Here is a 26595-nt window from a genome sequence, read left to right on the forward strand (position 1 = left end):
GGCCCTCACCCGCCAGTCACACCATGTCGTTTCCAACCTATTGCATCTTTAGTCCGAATAGTCCGTGATCTACGTCTATAGTGGTTAACTTGTTAATAGGAGTGAATAATAAATATATTTAAAAATCGAGACTACACAACTAATGTATCAAGTCTCTGCCATCTTTAAGTTGGAGGATCAGTAAAGGACGAGAATCCCAATTTAATTGATTAGAGTCTATAAGTATAACTAAACAATTTAAGCAAAATATTGTTATTATAAGAAATACGAATCTTGGTTATCTACCTATTTGAAATTTAAACTCAAACATAAATAGTAAATTAAGAATTATTATTTATTATCTATTGTTGTGTATTTAAAATTTCATTTTCACATAAATATGAACTAGTCCACGTGGAGCGCTGTTAATTCATAATTATTTTTCATCCTTACGGTGATAAGAGGCCCAAAGCCCCATAGTTCTTGATAACAGTCCCATTAATCTTTCGTGAACTAACCCATTTTATTTCTGTTCCTCTCTATTCAGTAGTCAGTTATCACTAATTGACTAGTCCGATAAATGATAACGAGAAAGTCGAGTCTCGATAATCTCAACAATTACCTCCTCCGCAGAGCTCCGTTCATCACAAATCTAGAAATGACGTATGTACAATATTGTTAAAAGCTCGATTGATTACATACAAAATATCATTCAATTATTATTATCAACAATAATATTATAACAATATTATGCTGTACGCGCGACGAGTAGAGATAGTCGACCGAAAAATTATGAAACGATGATTATGCCGTCCAACATCATCAAATAGTCATCGGTTTAGAATAATTCGTGTTTTTTTTTTTTTTGTCACCGACGATTATTAACCATTTCGAGAGAAATACCATACAATTTCGTTTACTAGGGCAAAAGAGACACCGACACAAGACATGGATGTGGATCAAAATGTGCATGAATATGGTAAACTTTGGTATATATTAGAAAATTAATAAATAACAATAAATTATTAACAACACATATTGAAACACAACAGTAACTAATCATTTTAAACCACTGTAAGATTTCCATTGTTTTTCTTCGGAATATGCCAAGTGACAGTGTTATTCATCTGAAATACAAACAAATGCAATACAATACAGTAATTAAATTACATGAGTTTTTTTTATTTAATTTCAGTGTCGACAGTGGACGACACAACAACAATAACGGAGCCTAAGACAGAAAATGAACAACCAATGTCTACCACAAAAGCATTGGTCATATTAGTAGTTATATTCTCATTATTCATAGTAATCTTAGGATATTTGTATTACAGTTTTCCTCAGATGACCGAGTATGTAGTAAAAAAAAATTGATACCTAAAAGTACTAAATAATGAGTAGTGATAATTGTATTTATTACTGTTTACAGGGAGGAAAGAAAATATATAAAAATTCCACGTAATACCACAGACATGCAAAACCTAGGTAGAGTATTGGAAGATTACAAGGATACATATTATACTCAAGTGTTTATGTCAATTTTCTTTTGTTACATATTGTATCCTTTTAACACATTGATATTCAATAATTAAACAAAATTATTTTTTAACTTTCATTAATTTGCCTTAACTATCAATTAAATATTAGTTTGCAGACATTTGCAATACCTGGTTCAATTTCATTATCAATATTATGTGGATTTTTATACCCATTTTTATTAGCATTAGCAATCATTTGTTTTTGCTCGGCAATGGGTGCATGTTTTTGTTATTTATTGTCAATGACAATAGGAAGGAGATTAGCGTATAGATACTTCCCAGATAGAATCAAATCATATGCAAATTTGGTTGGTGAATTTCGAATACATAAATGCATAAATACAATTGTCTATCTGTTAAAACTGTAAAACATTTTTTTTTTCAGGTTAAGAAACACAACGACAATATGTTCTGTTATATGATGTTCTTGCGAATAACGCCATTTTTGCCCAATTGGTTCATAAATGTGTGTGCACCACTAGTCGATGTTCCGTTAATACCATTTTGGTTAGGAACTTTTTTTGGTAAATGTTTAAAATAAATAAAAGTTTATAAATTAGTAAAAATACATAAGTACAAATGAGTGTAATAATTTAGGATAACTTGAGACGCACAAGAAATTCTAGAATATTTTGTATTTTTTTTTTAAAGAAGTTCTTTAGGTTTTGAATTTTAAATGTAACTTAACCTTAATTTGATTATCTAGACATTTTTTTATGAAATACTAAATTATTAAGCTGATAAAATACCTTTTGAACTATATTTATTAAATTTTATTCATTTCTTATAGCTAATCATTAATGAATGATGATTCATTCCAAAGCTAAAAAGCTTAAAAAACGTATGGTGCTTAGTGCTATCTGAATTTATTGATTATTTTAAATAACTGCTGTACTTTCATCTTATATAACTTATATGGACAAAAATAATGTTTGTTAAATGATTTTCAATAAGATAAATATAAATATTATATTATATACATATATATTTTTTTTTTTATTGATCTTATATAAAACATCGGTTTCTGTGGCCATTAGTTTACAAATTTACAAACTATATATATATAATATTTGTTATTATACATGGAATGTGAGAAAACTGAAAAAAAATAATTGGCCAGCACTTGTTTTTGGGTAGTTTTTAGAATTCGTAAAAACATTGAATTGCCTGACTCATTTGAAAATTACAATAAATACTACATTGATTAATAACCAAATTTCATGATTATTAACAAAATATATAATGACTAAGGACTATTTGTTCACAACTATACTGTTTTAATTCCAGGAGTAGCAGTACCTTCTGTATTGGTCGTACAAGCTGGGCAAACCTTACATCAGGTTACAACAGAATCCACCTGGTCATGGTCTTCCGTACTACTCTTGGCAACATTTGCTGCCCTGTCATTACTGCCTGTACTATTCAAGGCAAAATTAAGAGACAAATTTGACTGAAAAAATGTTGTTGACTGCCATATCGAAGGACATTCCATTAGTGTAGTCTAGATTTCCTACGCATCAAATGCCTCTTCCTTATGTCACAATGTCTCATAATTTATTACATTTATAATATATAAACATCATAAAATAATTTATATCAAATAAAAATTGTTTTGTTACCTCTGGAGTCCAGAAAACTTTTCATATATTTTTAATAACCATAACGGTGTCTGAGGTTGCAATGATTGAAGTGAAACTTCAAAGTGACTCATTTTTACTTGTTCTGCCTTTATATTGTCTTCCAAAGCTTTCAATGAAGCCTCATGACAGATTGCAATTACCTTTTAATCATAAGTTTAATATTCAGTATTTTACAATACAAACATAAAATTTGTTCTTACTTCAGCGCCAGAATAGTTTTCAGTAAGTTCAACTAATTTATGAATGTCTACATCAGTTGATGTTGGCATTTTTGAAAGTTTCAGTTTTAATATCTCCAAACGGGTAGTCTTATCTGGTAATGGAACATACACTTTACGATCTAATCTTCCTGGTCTCAAAAGAGCCTGAAAATAAATATGTAATTTAATGATAAAATTAAAAACTTAATTTGAAAAGTATAATTACAGAATCAATAAGATCTGGCCTATTAGTTGCAGCTAAAATAGTGACATTCCCTAATGGTTGAACACCATCCAACTCTGTTAGTAATTGGGCTAAGACTCTAGAATGAACCCCACTAGAACCACTTTCGCCCATACCTCTTTCGCCAGCTAAGCCATCCAACTCATCAAAAAATACAACACAAGGAGCTACACTTCTAGCTCGCATAAATGTTTCCCGGACAGCACGTTCAGATTCTCCAACATATTTATTGAAGAGTTCAGGTCCTTTGACCGATATAAAATTGAAGTGACTCTCCGTAGCTACAGCTTTAGCAATCATTGTTTTAGAACAACCCGGAGGCCCGTATAGTAGGACTCCACGCGGGGGAGTGATACCCATGCGTTTAAAAGCTTCTGGATGTTGAAGTGGCCATTCAACCACCTGTTTGAGTTTTAATTTTATGTCATCTTGGCCACCTATGTCTGACCATTTCACCTATAACATAAAATATAAATTGAAATTGAAATATTTGTATAATAATCATGGCCACAATTTCAATAATAATAATTTTTATAAAAACTGAAGGTGCTTAAACTCTAAATTTTCTAAATATTTATAATTTTATTATAAGGCAGTAATTGCTTTTTCAAACAAAAAATGGTTTATAAGCAATAACAATTTAACATTGAAAACCTGGCAGAACTAATTGGTAGTGAGTCATCTGAAATTGACACGGTCTTTTTACTATTTCATTATTAATATTAGTTAAAAAAAGTTCAATAACTGTAACTTGTCTATATTTAGATAAATATTATTTTCAGTTATATTTTTTAAATGTATCAAATCAAAATCGTAGAAATTAGAACTGATTAGTGAATACTGATTATTTATTACAGGACTTGAAATCAAAATTTAAAATATTAATTATAGATAATATTGACTATAATTATAATTATACATAATATAGGTAATATATAATAAATTAATAATATAATATTAATTAAACATATCAATATTACAATTATATCATTTTTATATTGTTGCACAATATTGATTTAATTATATTTTGATCCCCGTATTATTAACATAAATATTATGCCTGCCTCCTGGCTCCTATAATTGTGCCTATATTAATATTAATGATAAATATTTAAGTTAGAAACTTACATTAGGCACTTGAACCATTACTTCTTTAAGGGCCGATGGTTTCACTTGAGTTATAGCAGTACACATATGCTTATAAGTGACATTTTCATTATTTATTGCTGCTTCAGTTTGTGCTCGGTTAACTACAGCTAACAAATCAGCTCCTACAAATCCTTGAGCTCGATATGCAATGGAAATAATTTGTTCTTCACTTATTTCCTGTTGGATAAGAGATAACTGTTTTGTTAAGATGTCTATACGTTGCAATTCATTTGGCACTGGTAATTCTATTTCGTAATCAAATCTAAATTTTAAATCAAAAAATAATTTTTAAATAACAATGACAAAAAAAAAAAACTAAGTTCATAATTAATAAAATCTATTAACCTTCCCGGTCTTCGTAAATTGCTATCAACAGAACTCAAATTGCTAGTAGTACCAATGATAGCTACTCCATTATGTTTGGTTGATTTTAACAAATCAAACATAGTTTGAAGTGTGTTCATAATTCTTCTTTCAAGGTCTGAAGAATCATTTGATTTACTTAAAGTTTCTAGCCTATCAATTAATATGACACTAGGAGAATTAATAATTGCTTCCTCAAAAAATAATTTCAATTTTGCTTCAGACTGTCCATAAATCTTACTCAGAATTTCCCAACCTTTAATTTCAACTACGTGTCTTTTGGATGAATAAGTTATTGTATTTGCTAATAGTGTTTTCCCAGTTCCAGAAATACCATGTAAAATAAATCCGCAAACACCTAAAAATCAACAAGTATTTAGTAGTTTAATATTAGATACTAGATCATGACTTATTAGCTTACTTTGACATTTTAATTTTTGTATTACATTCATTACTTTTTTATAAATATCATCCAATCCACCAACATTTGATATTGGATAAGTTATATTAACTTTGTCAAGATGATTTTTTATATTCCATGTAGTAGAACATGAAATATGATAAAAATGTTCATCACTTATATTCAGAGTTTGCATTTGTTCATTCAGTTCAACATTTGGAAAAGTAGAGATTTTGGATACCTCAAAAACGAGACTACGCCCATAAAAATCAAAACATAAAAAATCCAAAGGTTTGATAATATGCCCTTCATATTTATTAGAAATGTGAGTCAACAAGTGGCGTATGAATTCTCCATCTGGTAATTGATCATTGTTAGACAAACGTATTTCAATGTTTTGAGCTTCACTCAGTGGAATCTTAAATCGCTCCACAGAAACGTGTTCCAACTGATCTAGTTCGTCAGCCAATACTATGATAATAAAAATCAATATATGTTAAGTGGAAAAATAACTGACAAACAATTTTATCATCAGGTTTCAGTATAATTGTTCAACCTTCTTTGGAGAAATATACACTAGACAGCGGCAAGTCATCCGAAGGCCAGATGTATTTGACAAAAGTTTTGTTGCCGCACCTCACAATGACCGGTTCGCCAAGCACAAAGCCGCACAACTGAATCGCAGCAATAGGCACGACTACATTGTCGTTGCCCACCATGTATTCGTCATCTGTGGGTGAAGAAATTCAAAATATAAGGAAAAAAATTACCAAGTCTCAGGTATGAGCACAACACCTAAAACTAAAACAGTTTTATAAGACAAAACACGCAAAGTCTCGTACCTTTCGTGTACAGCTTGGCGTACGAGTAAAGACAATGGTCGTTGACGAACGCCTGAGTCCAATTCGACGAGCTCGGCGGACAGTGGTCGGTGAAATGAGTTTCCAAATCCGTGAAGTATAACGTCGAATTGCAGGTGTCGCATGTGCGATACTTGATTGCCGGTCCGACTGAACGCCTAGGCTTTGTCATCTCAGGACTCTGCGATTCGTGGCTGGTGGCTTCGGCGAAGAGAATAAGACCAAAACAGTGAACTGCGTCCGTGATGATTTGAATTATTTTATTTTTAAATTCTAGTTTCGAAAGAAAGCAATAACTCGTCGGTTAATCAGTTACACGGCTGAACCGCGAAAACTACTGATCAGTGATCAGGACTCACGAGTGTTGCGCAGTGTTACCACGTTTTCATTTTTTTTCTACTGCCATAAGGTTACACCTGAAACTCCAAAAATAGATTAATTATTGGAATACATAACAACATAAAACACAATTTAAGATATCTTATTTTATATTGTATATATAATATCCTAAATAGTGCACCATAATAATCACAGGTAGGGTAGGTACTAGGTATATAGACAACCATAATAATATTATCTATTGACCACGATCATAGATATATCTATATTGTGCTACTGTTTCCGAAAACGAATTGACAATAAACAATATATCTCGAATGGGCAATGTTCTTTGAAATAACTTAAACTGATAATCATGTTGATAATATTAATCATCTATTCATCAGTAAAGACAGTAACAAAATTACAAAATATAGTCCGGTAGTATTTGAGGAAAAACCATAGAAAATACTTTTTTTTGTAACTTCAATTATATATTATAGATATTATTATTAAAAGTTTTTTAAAATCCTTAGATTTAATATATAAATATATCCTACTGTTTTAACATTGCAACTTATGGCCATTTACCAATATTGGTGCAATGGTAAATACTGGTATATGAATATGATTAATACTTGAGTTTAAACTATTGGTGATTTTTTAATTATTTTATATTTTAATTATTTAATTATTATATTTGTTAAGCTTTGGAGACTAAAATTAATGGGGCACATCATCTTCTCGTAAATAAGAAGGGGAAGTCCGTCCCCCTAAACTTTAACCACTGAAAATAATAAGTACAGTCTATAAACTTATAAATTAATAATATTTTATTAGGTTTTACAATGTATGGGAATATTTATAAATATAATTCTATATCTAATAATAGGTTGATTATGTTTGATTCTAGTCAGTCTTGGGACAACTAACCTAGAGTGCATATTAACCATACTTAGGTATTCTATATTTCTATATAGTGTTTGAACTATTATATAACATAATTTATATTGAAGTATGAAATACGATCCTAAGTCTATATATAAATGGAAAAAAAATTGTTGCTGGTTGAATATATCATAATAATTTGAAAAGTTAATTTAACAAAGTTGTATTATCATGAAAGCTCGCGGAAACTAAATTATACGTACGTTACCTATAGACTACCCGGAAACCAATTCAACTATTGGGAACCAACTTGAAGTCATCCCAAAATTTGATAGGTAGGTCCACGTCATTGGTGACGGTCGACGGGCCCCATTGCCTGTTAGTTCAAACAAGAAGAAAATAAAAATATTCTTGTAGGAACAATATGTAATTTTAAGCCGAGAAGACTATTGGCTCTCTACACACGTGGGCCCCGGGGATAATAGGCACCCCTGCCCCCCCATAATCCGGACTTGTACATGCCACCACTGTACCTAGTTAATAATAATTAAGAATATCACATTGAAACAGTACCACAATGTACGACTAATAAAATTAACCAAAATATCTAATAAATCCAATATTATTTTTAGTGTAGGTATACCGTATGTTTATTTTATACACAGAAGTACGGAACCACCCAACCGAATTTGCAGCGAAACGCACATTTATGAAAAACAAACGCAGTGCCAAAGCTTTGTTCACATTCAACAATACCAAAAAAAAAAAAAAAATACCAATCAAAGTCAAACAATTCTCGGTTATGTATACAAATCCCACTATATGTGCAACTTATGGAGAGAAAAAATAAAACATAACAAATTAATTAAGCTAACATAAAAACTATTATTATCTGCCTACTTATTAGTGCTAAAAGATCAAAAACAGAACAAATATATATTTTTTTTTTAAGTACAAAATTTAAAATGTCACTTCTATAATATTTGTATCACGTTTTCATCATAGACAATCATATATATTTTATATTACGAGTATGTAACAGATTGTTGACTTGAACGCGCTGCTGCCATGCTATAGCAATAAATTAATTTTCGGCAAATAATAGGGATGGAAATGTGTATAAATAAATCCATTTTCGGATAACAATCATATCTTTTTCCAGGTTAAAATGGTTGATAATGATAACTGCAGCACACTTTAATGATATAACTCTTAGAGGACGTTACACCCGCATATGTTGTATTCGTCTTACAAACGCGTAACATAACAAATTTTATGCTCAGCAGATTACGTTTAGCTCCGTTAGTTTAAAATTTAGAGTAAATTGACCTCTTATAAAAATTAAAGGTAACATTATTATTGAGGGCATCTCGTAGGCTTTTAATTATATTTTTATTTTAAAGTGAGTTATGTGTATTTTAAAATTGTAAATTGTTTGTATATCTTAAAATACTCATAAAATTTGGTATGTTACGCACTTGTAAGACGGAGACAACATATGCGGGTGTAGCGTCCTCTTAAGTAGGTATTTTTCGGTTTACCTTGGTATCTTAATTTCTAAATAACCATGAAAAAGTTTGTTTTCGTGTTTTACTTAAAATATAATACGATCAATTTACATAAATATTTTCAAAACTTAAATATTATTAAATTCCGTTGGAATAAAAACATTTTGGTATAGGTACAATAATAATATTATATAGGCAACCCATAAATTATTGACGGGAAGCGTGTCATGAATGGTTTAAAGGACACAGCTATAGTGTATATTGGTATTGAATATAGAAGGTGGGTGCGAGTAAGTACGTGGACAAACACCACCCTGTATTAAATGTGTGTGTACGTTTAGTGTTTACAGATAAATCACGTCACAATAATAAACATAGGTATCATACATAAATATATGTATGAAATATTATACAAGTAGGTACCTACTAAAGTATTAAACCCATCTATAGTTAAATGTGGATGGAGGAAATATATTATTATAACGACACATTTATTGAATGTATATGTTTATATTTATATATATTTAACTTCAAACATATAAAATTATGTATATAGTAGGTACCTACACGCGGTCGGTCTATCGACTGCATACAAGTATATATATTATTATATTATTATTATGTGCACACGCGCGTACGTATATACAAGTCAGCTTTATCATTACCTTTTGGTTTTATGTATTATATACAATAATATATTAAATTGTGATCGCCGTTAACTCGGTAATTTCCATTTATGGGGCATTTGCCGTTATATATTATTGCGTTACGTTCTATAAATTACGAACATTAAAAAATAATAATAATGATAATAATAAAATAATAGGCTGTTCATCAAATCAATCGATTAAATGTAAAAATGTTTGTTTATAATATTGTTATGTTCGAGTATAGACGTCAGACATCTACGACTGAGACAGGCATCATACATAAAAGGTTACTTATGCAGATAATACGTCAGTGCGGTTGTAACGTGAGGTACAAGTCATTATAATATTATTTTAGATTAAATTATATAGTTACTAATACAGTATCTAATGTCTAATATTTCTGCATATACTCGCATATACTCGTATCCTCCTATATATACTACATGTGACGGCCCCACAACATTGACAAAATTTAAAAAAAAATTATGGCGTTTTTCACTCACGACTAATATTATATTACTTATATAGTTATATGGATGTAGTACTTTATTTCATCAGCTCATGTCACAGTATTCGCGATACTTTTATTCCTTAACGTATATTTTGAAGTTATATTAATACTCGTGTGATACTGTTAAACTGTGCTAATCATTTTAAAGTATCGGTATAGAATGAATATATTGTGTGTGTATAATGTATATATATCTATAGCGTGCAGGTGGTGAAATCGATTGGTTCATAAACATACTTTAAATATACTCTTTACGGCGCGGCGTTGGAATCTATACATCTTTTCTTGTCTATATAAAAACAAGACTATAGCGCGGAATCATTGAAATAGGTACTGAATTCTCAAAATATCTTTCCAATTTATTTTCCTTTGCGAAATCGATTTGTGAACAAAAACCATAAAGCCAGAAACCACAGAAAGTAAAATTACAATGCTAAAAGTACCTTATTCTCAAGAATATGTATCAAATACCTACTCGTCGTGATCCATATTCGATATATTCACAAACGACTTCGGGGTATAAAATTTTCAATATATAATAAATAATACTTACATATTATACATATAAACAGTACTTACAGGTATTAGGTTATCAGAACTATAAACTACTTATTGTGGTTATGAGTGTCGAGTTGCGGTTGTAGATAATGATAAATACTTCATAAAATGACAATAATGTATTAATGTATATTATATCGTATCCTTGTAAATTTATTGGATATTTATAGCATAAAACAAAGTCAATGATAAAAGACATTTTTAATTCTTGATTAAATTTATACTATATGAAATAGGTGTTATGATTCTTATTTAAAGAAAAAAACTTTTTTTTCACTAAAAGCGCATAAAAGAGTTCCATTTAACTTGCTTATCGATTAGAAATTTGAATATATTTAATTCTTAGAATTTCAATGCAGCATCCGATTTATATTAGGGGTCAAAATGAAAATGTTCAAAGGATTTTAACAGCTTGAAATATACAGTAAACCATTTTGAATAGCACTTGTTAAACTTTATAATATTACTTTAGTTGCAACTTTAACTTTTTCATTAATTTCATTTCCAAATATATTTTCAATGTCCGTCATATTAGTGGTGAAGAAATACATTTTCAATGGAGGAGAAAAGATCTATGTTCATTATTTCTATAAGATAAATCACAGGACAGTGTCTCTGTACTAATACAATTGAAATTGATGTGATTTAAAAATATAAGATATAAAATTTGCTTCATAATGCGCGTGTATAAATAATAATACTATACGAGATTATTATATTATACCAATGAGGTTCACGAATAAAAATTCAATAAATTCATAAAGTTAATTATTTTTATGATGGTGGAGGCTGGCATATTCTACATATATCGCATGCATAATAAAATATACAGTATATATACCTACGCGTATAATATTATATATACCTATGCATTATATTTACTATAATAATATATAATATTGATCTATTTTTTTTCTTGGATGTACGCGCTATACACGTATTATATTATGCCAAAAATATCGAAAAGTATAAACTCCTATACTTCCAGAACAGAATATATATGATCCACCGCATCAGGTACACACCGTACAATCATTTATATTCATAAATCGAAAAATATTGGCCATCGTCCCGAATCTGCACTGATGCGCACGCATGTATTTACACAATACGCCGTATACGATATTTTATTATATGCAAACATCAAACAGATCCTTTCGTTGTACATTGTTATTATTATTATTATTATTATTATATATACATTTGTAGTTTACAGTCACGCGTGTTTTCAGTATTCACTATAATTTTATATTACACGGCCTGTGAACACTCCGACTAAAATATATTATATAGATACCTACACATAATATAGGTTATTATTTCGTTTACTACAGTCTACATTATTGCTACTATATACCCAACAATATGTATACCTACCTATACTCGGTCTCTGTCACTGTCTCTTGTAGTCTCGTGTATGTACATATACTTGATATACTTAATGCAATTATATTATATTGATTATCCTTTGACACGTCTCACATCGTCAGTTAATTATATAATATTGTCTTTACTCACACCTAAAAGTATACCTATAGTGGATGGCGCATGCATGACGCACCCATATAATATTTACATTTATCCTCATCTTTCACTTCCTCATTTCTCGTAGGAACCTATTTAAAATCATTAAAGATATTTGTTTTAATAAAAATTATTTATTATTTAAAACATTACACTTACTAATAACCATTTTTTTTTTTTTTAAATACATACTTTTATTTTACCTAAACAATCTATACAAATTAGCAAAATAATTAGTTTATATGAGAAGAGTAATGTAGTATAACATTAAAGATATAAATAAAGTAGCCACCCATTAAAGACTCTTCGCTGATGAAAATATGTTGAAAAGTTATGAAATCTATATTACCGATGGTAAATATTTTGGCATTTTGCTTATTTAATACTTAAATAATAAAAATATATATATTATTTTAAAGTCAACATAATAATATTATGTACCTACAATTAAACATACTCGGGTTGCAGCGAGGCAAAATGGATTGGCATGTTACAAAGTGCGTCATAATCTCATACAGAATAACTACAAACAAAGAATCCTGTGAAGTGCGATAATCCTTTTCGGTTATACAACTACGCACTTCAACATTAACAAAACTAAACCACGGCGTTGCATATTGTAATTGAAAGGTAACGCGTATAATAATATATATACAAAAACAAATTTCAGGAAATGCACTGACAAAAAAATTTATACCTATTATCACTCATCTTATATTATTTACGTTGTAACTATTTAGTTTTTGGAGTTTTTACGTATATTTTGATTCATATAATATAACCCATAAAATGTAATTATCATATTATCATTAAATCTAAATATTATTAAGATATAAAGATAGTATAATATATATATATTAATATAAGATTTATAAATTATATTACCTTGTTTGTATAATTGAAATAGAATACCTATTATATTATAATACTTTATCCATACACATTGTTTCATTATTTGATTTGTAATACAATTCGAAATATCTAACTGTCCAAGGCAATTGTGTACATCTCCAAAACTTATTAGTTATTTATAACACTTATACGGCTATACGTACGAGTATATATAATATCCTATGAGCAACAATCCAGACTGTATTAAATAAATATTTAAACAAAGGTATCCGAATCATCGATTTTAAAACGAAAATACATATTCTAGTATTTAATATTAATATGTACCATATATTATACAATATACGTTATACATTTATACGCATACCAAATTTGAAATTGTTACATGCCGGCGAACGCGATATTATAATACAGACGTACGACTTGCGTGTTTATAGTAACAAAAAAACGGGTAAATTTGACTATTATAATAGGTACATAATAATTAAAGTCGATAAACGTTTATCAGTCGAACATTTTATTAATTATTGTAAAAAATAATTTATTATTGATTACTAACTGTCAACGATTCCGAAGAAATAACTGTATGTGCTAGATATTATAAAACTGTATAAGCTGAATAAAAAAGTATAGAGGATTAGAAATTAATGAGTATATACTAGGTATATATATTATATTAAATTGTAATATAACGTATACAACGCGGGAGCATAACAATAAATTGACAAAACGTATAACAATATTTACATTAGGAAGAAAGTAGCACATGGCTGCCAGCAGACATTGAAATTGTTATTTTTTTTTTTACAAAATTTAGTTTTGCGCATACAATTTGATGTCTGTACTAACCTAGATATATATTACATAAAAAATAAAGATAGATACTGATTGAACAAAATTATTACGAAACGAGGGTAGTTTTTGTTACTTTTTTTTGTACATACAAAGATCCTTATGGTCTATGGCAAAAGGCAGGGAACACACGCCACACGCGTATATAATATAGTCCTACGGCAATTTTCGAAAAAATATCCAATGTGCAGTGTGGCATGCATAATATATTTATATATGTAACATGATATCTTATTATGCATGGCAGCGCGTATAAAGAGATACTACAATGTGCAGCATTATCATACATCAAACACGAAAATTCGAGAAGTCGCGGACCCCGACTATCATTCACAGCCTGACCGACCAAGCAATGAAAACTATTCATCCATGTATATTGTATAATATATAATATAACAAGGTATGTTCGTATATTATAGTCTGCGATGACGCTAATTGGCGGTAGTCAACAAGTCGTTTTTGCGGCGTAACGGCCGAATGACGATAATATTTTACGCGCTTGCGGTTTTGGCAACAATCGCCTTCCAAGACAATTGCAGACGATGATGACGACGACGAAAAGGCAGAAATCTCGATGGTGGCTACTCTGCACGAATCGCGACCCCTTTCGGTTGCGTCGGTGGCGGCAGTGTCTATAGGGTAGGTGTACGCTGTTTATGGCATGGGGTCGAGCAACCCCAAACAGCCATTAATTCGACCCTTTTGCGAGATTGCCACTTTGTCCATTTTTCAAACGCCTTTCTACCACCACCGCTGCCGAGCTGACATCTCACTCTCAATCTTATCCACAATTTTTTCCATTTTTTTTTTTGTTCTCTCTTTGCTGTTGTAGTAGTAATAATAGCAGCCACCCTTTTCTCTCCCACTCTATCGTTTTTGTTCTCCGATAGCATTTGACAACGACTCATCGTCAGTAGTAGTGGTAAAGGAGAAGGAGTGACTAACTAAAAAATGAGCAAAAACAAAATTAAATTATAATTCTCGCGAGTCGTGACTATATTATATTGTATACGTATTACGGTAGTGAAAAGCTATGAGTGTGGGGAGAAGGCGAGAGGAAAGAGTGAGACAGAGAAATCGAGAAAGGGTGAGCCTACATTATATATATATATATATATACAGCGACGCATCTATACGATAAAAGCGAAGAAGTTTTACACAAGCACACAGGGAAAAAACTGCTGTGCACGCCGCGCTGCTGTGTATACGAAGACCGACGACGACGACACAAAAGCGAAAAGTTCAACGAATAACATATATAGAACGGTCGTATATACATATATCGATGACACCTCTACCACCGCCTGTTTATAATATATCGTCTTCGAAAGTCGAAACGACTCGATAGATATTATTATTATTGTCGACAAACTACATCAATGCATAATATATATGTACCTAAAATGTATATACATCACACACTACCACGTATACCTAGGTATCTATTTATGTATAGTATATATCATTATATATGTTATGTATACGAGCTCCATTCTTATACATACAGTATACCGTATATAAATAATATACGCGCGCACAGCCGGTGGTCACGCACTGTTGCTGCAGACAATCGGTTTGTGAAAAGTTAAACCAATCGACTAGAATCGCACACGCTATGTCTTCGAATTATTTTTTGGTGGTATTTTTTTTTTGCGATACTACTTTTTATATCAAATTTATACACGCATTGCCATATAACCATATTGAATCTTGTAGGTCTGAGCCAATTATTTAAGAAAGCTTATATTAGCCAAAAAAATAGCATCACGAATCACGATACCCCTTAGAAATATTTAAGCTGTATTCAATGTTAAATAGAAACATTTTATTTAACAGCAAAATACTTAATATATCTTGTACTTTAATACTTCTAATTATATAGGTTTATAATATTATAATTAAATTTTAGGGGCCAGAATGGCGCAGTCAGTTGACTATACGAGTATACGACTTACACAGTCATCGGTTCGATTCATAGCAAAGTGCAAAAAAAAATTGTGTGGTATTGTGACCTTATGCGACCATCTCTTACAGCATATAAGAATGTCAAACACCTTATGTTTCACAAAATACAAATATGCGTTGATTTCTTAATCTTACAATTAAGTCAGAATACATTTTTTAAATTAAAAAAAACAGCCTATATCCCACTTTCTGGGTTGGTTAACACATCATTACGGGGTTAGTTTTCGCAAGTAATTCAAATAATAAATCTTATACAAATTAAACTTTTTGTTGTCAATGGTAAATTTATGTAAAATATTGAATAATAACTCGATAATAATAAATTAAATTTATAAATAAGAAACAAATTACGTCACACATTACACAATATTAACACCCTACAGAAAAAAAACTGGTGTGACGAGGTCGGGTAAACCTTTTTACGGTATTAATTATCCACTGAAGGATTTTTGTAGCTGCTGGAAGCTATATCATTGTGCATGAAATTTTTATCAATAATGTTTACCGTTTGGTTTATAAATCTAAAATAATTATTATATTTAAAGTAGTACTATATATTATAGGAACTAGGAAGATGGCTGTTAATAAGTGTATCGTTAAGTTCTCTCGTGTTGATGGTTACTGATGCCAAACAGTCAAACTAAACTTCCATGTCTTATCACAATATCCCAATGTATTTTGTACCAAATTTGGTAAATTTCAATTTGTATTATATTATGTAAATGAATGAAATGAAGCATTAGTAAAACGTTACCTAATGCTTAGATAAGTTGTAGGTATGTTTATACTGATATAATATACTGAACAAATTTGATGGATTTTACAATATTATTTATGATATGGATAAAAAAAAATTAAAAAAATGAGTACACGAGTATTTGAAAGTGCTAATCAAGTGTTATCTATGATTGACACAAACATTATAGTTCTATATTGAAAAATTCTAGAATTTGAACATAATACATTTTTCTATGTAAGAGATACCTTACCTAGGAATAAATAATACCTGTTCATCCTATATCACTTTACGTATGGAAGATTAAATTATAATAATATTATGTATATGAATACCGGAAGTGTGAAATACTAATATTATATTATTATATATTGTGTACGTGCTCATAATAGGAGTAGACGGAAATTGTAACACCGGATATACGGCCATACGAAAAAATAGATTATATCGACTTCGTTCGACTCTCGACACAGTGAAAATGTTATAATATATTTATATTTTTAGTGTGTTTGCATAATTACAATATGTGGCGATAAAAACTGTCCAAATAAATTTTTTTATTGTTATTGCTAAAATAGTAATTGTCAAGGAATAGGAAAAAATTCAATGAATAATTTATTATTTCCGTTTTCAATTTTTTTGCGCGCAAAATATCAAAAGATTTTTAATAATTTATTTGTATACTATATTTCCACAGATTATATAATCTGCAGTGATATTACTATATACTTTATTATTGTTCACGGAGTTACATACACTCGACGAAAAACTGGGTCGGGAATCAGATGGAATTTGTCGTATTATCTTGCTCGGCAAACTTGTAGAAAGTTCAAAATCCAATTCCATAATAATGTAAATGTGTTTATAATTTATTGCTTTAAAAGTGTATTTAATTCTTACCAAATTCTCTACAGCGTAAACGAATACTCCTGCACTATATATAAATATATACATATTATGTTATATTATAATATATAGGTTTCAAACACGAATATACATTTTTTAACGTTAGGTTATCGATCAACTCGCAAAAATGTTTGTTAAAACGCAATCGTGCGGAAAAGAGAACAATATCGCTTATAATACTATTATTAAGAAATATTTATTTTTATCAATAAACAGTACTACCTACTCGATTAAATTCGTTTCATATAATGGCATATAATATTATATTCATGTTGTAGTACGCTAACTACACGACATCGATAGAAATATAATATTTTAGCGATTGTAAAACATATATACTCCGATATATAATTATAAAATTAAATACATCGTATCAATAAAATATTTTAGTCGTGGTATGTTTCACGAATATACAGCGAGTGGTACTAAACTACCAATTTAGGATCATCAACCGATCTAGAGAACGCAATATATAAATTACCCGACCCTGGATGATGACGAATTGACGAACATATATATATTTATCTATTCTGTGATATCATATTGATATATTATGCTATAAATTATTTGTATAATTATTTGAAGTCAATTTTAAATTCACACCTACATTCTAATATACGAGTATACAAGAAATAAGAATACGAGAGCATTATGACTAAGAGCTATAAGTTGTACTTTTATTATATTATTTACATTTCCGTATAGCGTGGTTGCGTTATCCACTTAGTCTGTCAAAACAATATTCTTTGAGATTTTAACAGCTCATCATACTAATGCATCTCCGTCTTACACACGTGTGATATAGCAATTTTTCGTTCATTAGTTTCAATAGCGGAGTATAGGTTTTGATATTATAAGTAAATTAGATTTTCAAAATTTTACATAAGAACACTATCTGTACTTAAGAGCCGCATTTTCGATATTTTAACTTTTAAGTAAGACATGAGCATTTTAATTTAAGATATTTCATATACCCATTTCTTTCTTGAAAATTATGATATCAATAGAATCATTGACACTTAAGCACAAATAATATTCGTATCTATCAGTTTGTTCACTATAATACAAAAAATAATAGCACACTATATTGAAACTAGGAAACGAAAATTTAATATGACGAAGACAACAAACTGAAAAAACGCGTAGGTATTGTAACGTCCTCTTAATATAATATTATAGATACCCGATATTTTACCCGAATGACCTTTTTCCTGAATGGTATCTTTTCTAAAAGACCATAAACCCGAAACATTTTTCCCGATGTTTATTGTTCCTAAAATAAAAAATAAAAATATGGAAATTTTTTCATCATAGATATTACAAGGAGTTATTATTTATTATTACTCCGTTAATAATTTGTCGATTTGACACACTGCAGATATTATCACCACGCACTTATGATATTATTATTATCATCATCGGTTTAACGTGCGGATAGTCATTAGCACATTATAGAAATCACATAATCGTAATTTTTTTTTATTTGCATACTCGACCATTGTTACAATGTAATTTTAAAATATCTGTAAAATTAGTGCGTTTTAAGTAAATTTCTGTTTTACCAGACATCCTCTTTTTTTATTTTAATGTATGTAGTTAAGGATACTGAAAACGATAGTGAAGTCAGAATTTGGAGATCGGACTTAGTTTTGAAGCTATATGAAAAGTCCGAGACCCACCCAAGACGGTTTTACATTAATTTATATTGTTTTCGATTTTAACTGTCCGAGCGAGTACAACGAGTATAATAATATGTGCTTTTAATAATTTTACTTCTGAGACCCACCTACAATGGTTTTACATAACAATAAAGTCAAGGAATGTTTTCGATTTTAATTATCCGAGCTAGTGCCCGTGCCGGGCAGAGATGTATTTAGGAATTTTGCGCGCCAGGTAAAAAAAAAAACGCCCCCTTCCCAACCTACATTTCTTCAGCAATAGGTGTAGGTATTTAAAAAAAAAACATATAGTGAAACCAATGCATTCTTCGTTACACTCATCTTCTGAAACTAGTTAAGAGTATATTAGGTATACATAAAAAATACATTAATTGAAGTACATATTACATAATTATAGAAGGTATATGTATTTTATTATTAACTATATATACAAAACTAAAAAATATTTATTTTTTTATCAGCCAAAAAGCTTACCTAAATATATCAAAATGCTATCCAAAATTTACCACCCCTAAAATTTAACCACCCGGGGCCCAAGCGCCCTCTGCCCCCCTAAATACGTCTCTAAATACGTTATAATAATATTCATAATATGAAAATACTATACGAATTTCAATTATCTATAACTTTAAAACTATGTTTGACTGCAAACTTATAACTTCACCATCGTTTCAACATTATGCTTATATCTACAAACGTTAAAAAAAAAACAAAAAACGGTGTCCGGTAAAATAGAAAAGTCACGGCATAATGGCTTTCAGCCTATATTAATGGAAAGCATAATCCCGATCTTTGTTATCAATGAATTTCAAAAAGAACAAGTTGATGCAAAGATGATAACTGCAGATTAACTGAGAATGAAAAGTATGAGCCCATCCAAAAAGAAAATAGCAGGATTTTTACAAGTAAATTTTTCCCTTTGATAATGATTTTGATATTCAAAGAATTAGAATTTCTAAGGGAAATTATGAGTCAATATTTTTGTGTAAAATGTAAGTAATAGATATTTTTATACTATTTTAAACACAACTATCAGGATACTATATTCATTGACCCTCTCGAAATGTTTTTAAAAGTCAAATTTAAATTTATATTTTTAAAACAATAATCATTTCAAAGATCGTTTGGAAATTTCGATTCTGGAAAAAGACGATCGGAAAAAAGGTTTCAGGTTTATGATAGGTTTATTTTTTTATTCGTTAAAATTTAATCCGAGCTAATAAGCTCAGTTGCCCGTAGTGTTTTTGATATATTTGATGTACTTATACAATATACATTCTCGTACATATATCAATATTATATTATTATGTATGAAAAATGGTCATCACATGTTTATAAAATATAATTTTTATCGACATTATAGTTAGGTACAAATCACAAATGTACGATAATAATACATTTTACTATTTCTACTATAATACTATAAAAGGCCACATAAGTCTTGGTGAATTCCCACTATATTCCTACATGTAGGTAAACGTCATAATATTATATTAAAATATAAAAAAAAAATAAGAATAATAATAAGTAAAAACTATTCTACAGTGGCGTAGCCAGGGGGAGGGCTGAGGGGGCTGCAGCCCCCCCCCCCCCCCCCCGAAATGTTAATAAAATTTAAAAATTATTTCAATGGTCTACAAATATTGTATTTATTGTATTTTACTAATTTTAAATTGTCATCTTTATTTTGTTAGTTTTCTATAGCTTCGGCCGTGCTAATAGGTATTTAATGCACCGCTGTGTAAAAAATTGATCATCCCCCCCTCCCCCGAAAAAAAATCCTGGCTACGCCGCTGCTATTCTATATGAACGCGTGTACTTATTTTACCAGCTCTTCAATTAATTACGTCTTCTCCAATGTGGTATAGAAAAACTTTGTTAATTATTATAATATCATGTGTATGTTCTGTCGTTATTTTACTGTGATTTACACACACACGCACGCGCGATCGAGCAAGCACGAGAGAAAACTCGCGCACACACTCGTCAACTAAAGCGCATACTTAAATATATACACACCAACACGTACATAATATTATGTATAGGTAGTACAAAGCTGCCGTTTGACGTCACGCACGCGATTTAAATATTTCAACTATATGCTGCCTACGACACACACGCACACCATCGTATATATTTTTATGTATGTATGTATTATGTATAATGTATATGTGTATGTGTGAGTATGAATTCATCTGCTGTTCCAGGTCAATACGTCATAAATGTTTTCGCCGTCGAGGAAACGTAAATTTTACAACGCTCGGGCGTTATGCACCTGGTTAATATGAACTGCACGTTGTGGAGGCGTAATATTATATATATATTTGTGTATAGCGGTTTTATCACGTCATTTGCATACATTTCGGTGGAAAAGTTTCATTCTCTCCCCTCATCACTACTCTCTCGCACATATAATATTATATGCATGTATATAATATGAGTGCACCTGAGGCTCGATCGGTTTTCCGGGATGTAATTTTTTCTTCTTCAGCCCTTCCCCACTCTTCTTCGCCACAACATCTTACTGTCCTAATGTCCTCTCACCGTCACCGTCTCCCTGGCGCACGCGGTTCTCGGTCGGTCGCACATGGTGACCGCCGCCGCCGGAACCCAAAGAGAAATTGGTTTCCACCGGATGATTATCCATCAGTGGGATGGTCTATATCTATATACATGCACATTATATGTGTGTGGGTACAACGCGATATATATATATATAATGTCTTTTTTTCTTTCTTATGGTTTCCTTTTCATTTTCTTTCTTTCCACCCAGACTTAAAAATCGGTGTGAGGGACCGCTGTCGCAGAACAAATTAATCATACGCTTAACGTTTTTTTCTTGTTCGGTGAGAAAGTTTTTGATAGAGGTGGTGCATATTATATCGGAGACATTCTGTTAAAAGAACAAGTACATTTTTCTAATTTTACAATAGTCCACGAAAATAAAATTCAATTTTACGTTGTTTGTTTATGCACTCACGAGTGTTACTTATGGTTTTTGAATTCAGTATTTAATTTTATCAATAATGCAGTCATAAAAATGTTTAGTATTGAAAAATACAAATTTATAAAATATTTCACTCAATTTCAATATTAACGATAATTATTTAACGCATTCGGGCTGCAATAGCAATACTACTAAACTTATATGGTGGACATACAGTTACCTAATGTTATATACTTGTAGGCACAAATTATATTTATACATTATATGTTTCTTGTTCGACTTTTAATTAAAAGTAAATGATTTGAGTTTTCCAAAAGATTATTTTCCTCTTTAAATGACCCTGAAGGTCGCGTTGTAAGACACATGAATACGTTGTCCGAGTATCATACTTTTGAATTTCTATTTAATGACGCGTAACAAATTCCATATTATATTATATCGCGGTTAGCTATATATATCGTATATGTACATTATATCATTCACGTTCTCGACGGGTCGTGACATCAAATCAAAAGTTATCGTGGTGTCGAATATAATATGTATAAAGTATAATATATATAAAAATATACATCAAATTCTAACGATTGCGATTTTCGTCATCATATACTGCGTCGATAATATCTGTAGATAAATAATAGTGTTATGCGGTATCGCGTTTACCGTACAGTCTATCGGCACGCGATGGGGCGGGGGTGTCCACCAAAGAATTTCGTATATTTTTATAAGTTATAGGTATATCATAATATCATATCAGTATTTCTTTTTAACATTCAAATCGTGTGGAACATTGTAGAATACTATTCCAAATAGTATACTGTACCAAATTTTGTAATTGTTGGTAGTAAAATTAATGGTTAAAAAAAATAAAAAATTCGAACATTGGGGTGCCAGAGTAACCCACCTTATTTAAACGATTGAGTTGTTTGTGTTTTATAATAATTAATCTGTCTGCAAAGACGGGATAAATCCTATCGAGTTCCGGTCGTGGCATATAGTAATATGAAATTTTGGTGATCGTTATTTTACCTATTACTGTACATCAGCGTTTCTTAAACTTTTTTATCCGTGGAACCCTTTTTAATGTCCACTTTTATCGTGGAACCCCTACTTCTTTTTAGCTTTTTAGTTTTTTTTAGAATTATTTGCAAATAAATTATAATATTAAGTAAAAGTATAGATTATTGAATATATAGAGTTAGCTGATAGATTATTCCATATGGCTTATACATCATTATTTAATATACAAGTATTATTTTCCATAATGGATATTTTAAAGTAATTTTCTTGAACATTTAAAAAAAAATTACTTATGCTTCGCGGAACCCTGAAGTGTTCTACGCGGAACCCCAAGGTTCCACGGAATACAGTTTAAGAAACGCTGCTGTACATAGTAGCAGTGGCGGATTAAGCAATTTGCCGCCTACATGCAGGACATTTGCCGCCGCTTCATTTTCAATTTTTTTTTTTTAAAGAACATAATAGTAAATACATTGCGAAAATAAATTATTATTGACAAAAACAACGTCATATCGCGACTAATATTCATAAATTATAATATAATTTTATAAATACATTTTTTTTTTTAAGTGCGGCAAATTTGCAGCCCCGACAAATTTGCCGTTCCAATCACCTGATTACTTAGCCTGTAGGGTAACCCGCCACTGCATAGTAGTGCAGGTGGCCTGCGGGAAAAAATCGGAAAATATTATACGGCAACGGGCGGACAGTCACGAACGCTCGTTCGTCTCCCCCGACGTCTTCACCGCGACAAATTGGTGTGGCGCGCTGTACACACACACTACCCTTACGCACGCATTATATTATATAGTATATAACATAATAGCATGTTTGGTATAGGTTATGGAGGTAGCTTAGGTACTTATACAATATATATATACATTTAAGGAAAGGCGTGTGGTGTGTTTGTAATTTTGAGAGGGGGCGCGTGAGGAATATATAGCCTGCAGGAAAATCGCGGCTTGTGCAGTGTGCCTGTTGTGCGCCATCGCATCATCCCCTAACGTGGAAATATATATAGGAGAACGTATAGTAGAAGAAAAACTAAATCGTTCTACAACCTCCCCTCCTACCACCACCGGCGACCTTCGATTTTATCTTTGGCGATAACGCCTTCGGGTTCAAAATTACCTTTTTTGTCGAAAGTTCATCGTTCCTGCTATACCGCACCGCACCCGCCATACATTTTTTTTTTCGATCGCAACATTATGACGGCATCGTATTTTTTCTCACAACGCCGTCGCCGCCCGACAGTTTACGGACGAAAAAAATCAAGCAAAAAAACATAGAAGGAAAAAACGCGAAAAAAAGAAATTTCGTTTGTTCGTTTGCCGACTTGCCGTCCGTTGACGACTTTACACACATCACGTTACCATAACCAACGCGCTCTACAGGTAAACTTTTCGAATGTTTATTACTTGCGAACGGATTTAGATGTAAATGCTTATATTATATTTCATATACAACGGACACTTATAGTAATTCATGATAATATCTGTTTAGGTATGTAAAAAATATGTAAATATAATCAATAATTAGATTCTAAATAACTACCGTATAAGATACTATAGTTGATAGAGTATAACTATAGAGGCATAATAATATGAAATAATTGTCAAATAATGATCAACCTTAAAATAAAAATTTGCAGTAAATGGTATTATGTACCTACATATAGATGACTCTTATTATTTTCTAATGATTAAATATGATAATTGTGATGTTGTGTGCAACTTACCTTTCATGCCACCACCCGTCACGCAGTAATTCTTGGGAAATAGGAGACAGGTCTCGAAGAACTTGAGTTGAATGGAATTTCGGACTAGTTCTTCAAAATGTCGTCTCACTGACTGCACTACAGTGCACACCATCGCTAATTTGAGTACTTGGCAGACATTTTCACGACGCGAAAACGGTTAGATCAAGAACCGTAGATAATCAGACCGCTCGAAGAAAGTTCGCGAAGAAATGGCCGCGGCAACGCTCGACTCGTTTTCTGAAGACTAACCGAAAAATCGACGTGATCTCCTGCAGCTCGCGAGAAATAAATCTCTGCGTCGTTATTATATACGGCACTGTGATTGGCTGAATCTAGTGCAGGTTAGTATGCGGTATATTACATTGTTACCGCATACAATTTTCCTTATACCAGAGAGTAGAATCCAATACTAAGCGTGGTATATGTTTTGTTAAACCAGTTATCAATTACCATTTTGTTACACCGTTACAAACACTCCGTAACAATATTAAATATTGCCGAAAGTACAACAAAAAAGTTATTTTTTCCAAGAAATCGCGGTTCTCTTATTTATAATTACGTACAAGTCGCTTATACACAATATCAACATAATAATATATTAATATTAAGGCGGAGTTCACAACTCGCCGTTTCGTGTCGTGTTCTGCATGCAACCTTACCTAGGTAACGTGTGACCAGCATTTTATTAATATAAAATATACAGAACATAACACGATGAGTTGTGAACCCCTTTTGTTACAAAAGGACTGTCATCCACAAGGCTTATACCACGGTCGCGGTCATAAATTTTATGTACCGCGGTCATCTGACCGGTATAATTTTATATTATGATTTATGGTAGATGCATGGTTTACTAAAAAACTTTCCCGGTATTCATCGACATGCCGTTATTCGTCGAAATTTTCCATTATTAAGACATATCATGTTATTGGAATTTATAATGATTTACTACCTATTAACTATAAACCACATGCTCAAACCCCGGTATATTCTAACCGAACACAATAATGTTTTTCTGTGTTGATAACCGTACGGCGTGTGAAATTTGCGTGCTCGTATGAATTTAAAAAAACAAAGGATTTAGGGTTAATATTATTATGTTTAAAATGATTATGGCAAAACGACCTATATATAAGTTTTTACGGTACCGGCGTAAAAAATATATTATTACCTATATTACGCGCGATGTATATAAGATACTTGTTTTATGAGAATATAATATATAAATACGCGATCGTCGATCGTTATGAGCAGGAGACACGATATTAATAATATCGCATTACGCACATTACTATAATAATACTACTAATAATAAGTAATAACAATAGTAATACTCGTGTCGATGATTGACGTCTCGACGATTTGTGCGATCGAAAACTTTTTTTTCGCGCACGCGATTTGCCGTTTTTATGATATAATATCATTTGGTGTATAATAGACGTGGGGTCTGGTGGAGACGGTCAGAACACGAATTTTTGTAGTTTGTGAATGGCTGAATGATATATACTACTATATACCAGCAATAATAATACAGTTAGTTAGGTTTATTATG

At 30.9% G+C, this 26595-nt stretch overlaps 2 protein-coding genes across 7 annotated transcripts; one reads left to right on the plus strand and one right to left on the minus strand.

Moving 5' to 3' along the window:
• The first annotated feature begins 543 nt into the window (after positions 1 to 543).
• Positions 544 to 3143, plus strand: LOC107163106 (transmembrane protein 41B-like). 2 transcript variants are annotated; one of them, XM_015510353.2, is made up of 6 exons: positions 544 to 958; positions 1175 to 1331; positions 1409 to 1537; positions 1627 to 1825; positions 1903 to 2041; positions 2805 to 3143. In XM_015510353.2, the coding sequence occupies exons 1-6, from the start codon at positions 928 to 930 to the stop codon at positions 2969 to 2971; spliced, it is 822 nt and encodes a 273-aa protein (XP_015365839.1). In that variant the 5' UTR covers positions 544 to 927; the 3' UTR covers positions 2972 to 3143. The 2 variants fall into 2 exon arrangements, with proteins under 2 accessions (XP_015365839.1, XP_015365838.1); XM_015510352.2 differs by having other exon boundaries at positions 548 to 968.
• On the minus strand, positions 955 to 6715 carry LOC107163105 (ATPase family gene 2 protein homolog A). 5 transcript variants are annotated; one of them, XR_016190996.1, is made up of 10 exons: positions 6356 to 6715; positions 6070 to 6243; positions 5535 to 5984; positions 5096 to 5471; positions 4730 to 5012; positions 3584 to 4057; positions 3358 to 3522; positions 3137 to 3297; positions 2817 to 3027; positions 955 to 1106 (listed from the first exon to the last, which is right to left on the minus strand). XR_016190996.1 is itself a non-coding variant. In XM_015510349.2 (9 exons), exons 1-9 carry the CDS (start codon positions 6543 to 6545, stop codon positions 1103 to 1105), a joined length of 2277 nt encoding a protein of 758 aa, XP_015365835.2. In that variant the 5' UTR covers positions 6546 to 6715; the 3' UTR covers positions 955 to 1102. The 5 variants fall into 5 exon arrangements, 3 of the variants coding, with proteins under 3 accessions (XP_015365835.2, XP_089079945.1, XP_015365837.2); XR_016190995.1 differs by having other exon boundaries at positions 2817 to 3048; XM_015510349.2 differs by lacking the exon at positions 2817 to 3027.
• Positions 6716 to 26595: the final 19880 nt, after the last annotated feature.

Source organism: Diuraphis noxia, unplaced genomic scaffold (genome assembly GCF_037042655.1).
Source record: "Diuraphis noxia isolate RWA-SAM2 unplaced genomic scaffold, SU_Dnox_SAM2 contig0003, whole genome shotgun sequence".
In the NCBI taxonomy this organism is placed as follows: domain Eukaryota; kingdom Metazoa; phylum Arthropoda; class Insecta; order Hemiptera; family Aphididae; genus Diuraphis; species Diuraphis noxia.

Coding starts and splice junctions, on each gene's coding strand:
- LOC107163106 (XM_015510352.2), top strand. CDS start 932: ATGTGGATCAAAATGTGCATGAATATGGTAAACTTTG. Junction 1,332..1,408: donor AGTTTTCCTCAGATGACCGA/GTATGTAGTAAA, acceptor TACTGTTTACAG/GGAGGAAAGAAAATATATAA. Junction 1,538..1,626: donor ATTTTCTTTTGTTACATATT/GTATCCTTTTAA, acceptor ATTAAATATTAG/TTTGCAGACATTTGCAATAC.
- LOC107163105 (XM_089223819.1), bottom strand. CDS start 6,545: ATGACAAAGCCTAGGCGTTCAGTCGGACCGGCAATCAAGTATCGCACA. Junction 5,985..6,069: donor TGTATATTTCTCCAAAGAAG/GTTGAACAATTA, acceptor TTATTATCATAG/TATTGGCTGACGAACTAGAT. Junction 3,523..3,583: donor GGCCAGATCTTATTGATTCT/GTAATTATACTT, acceptor ATTTATTTTCAG/GCTCTTTTGAGACCAGGAAG.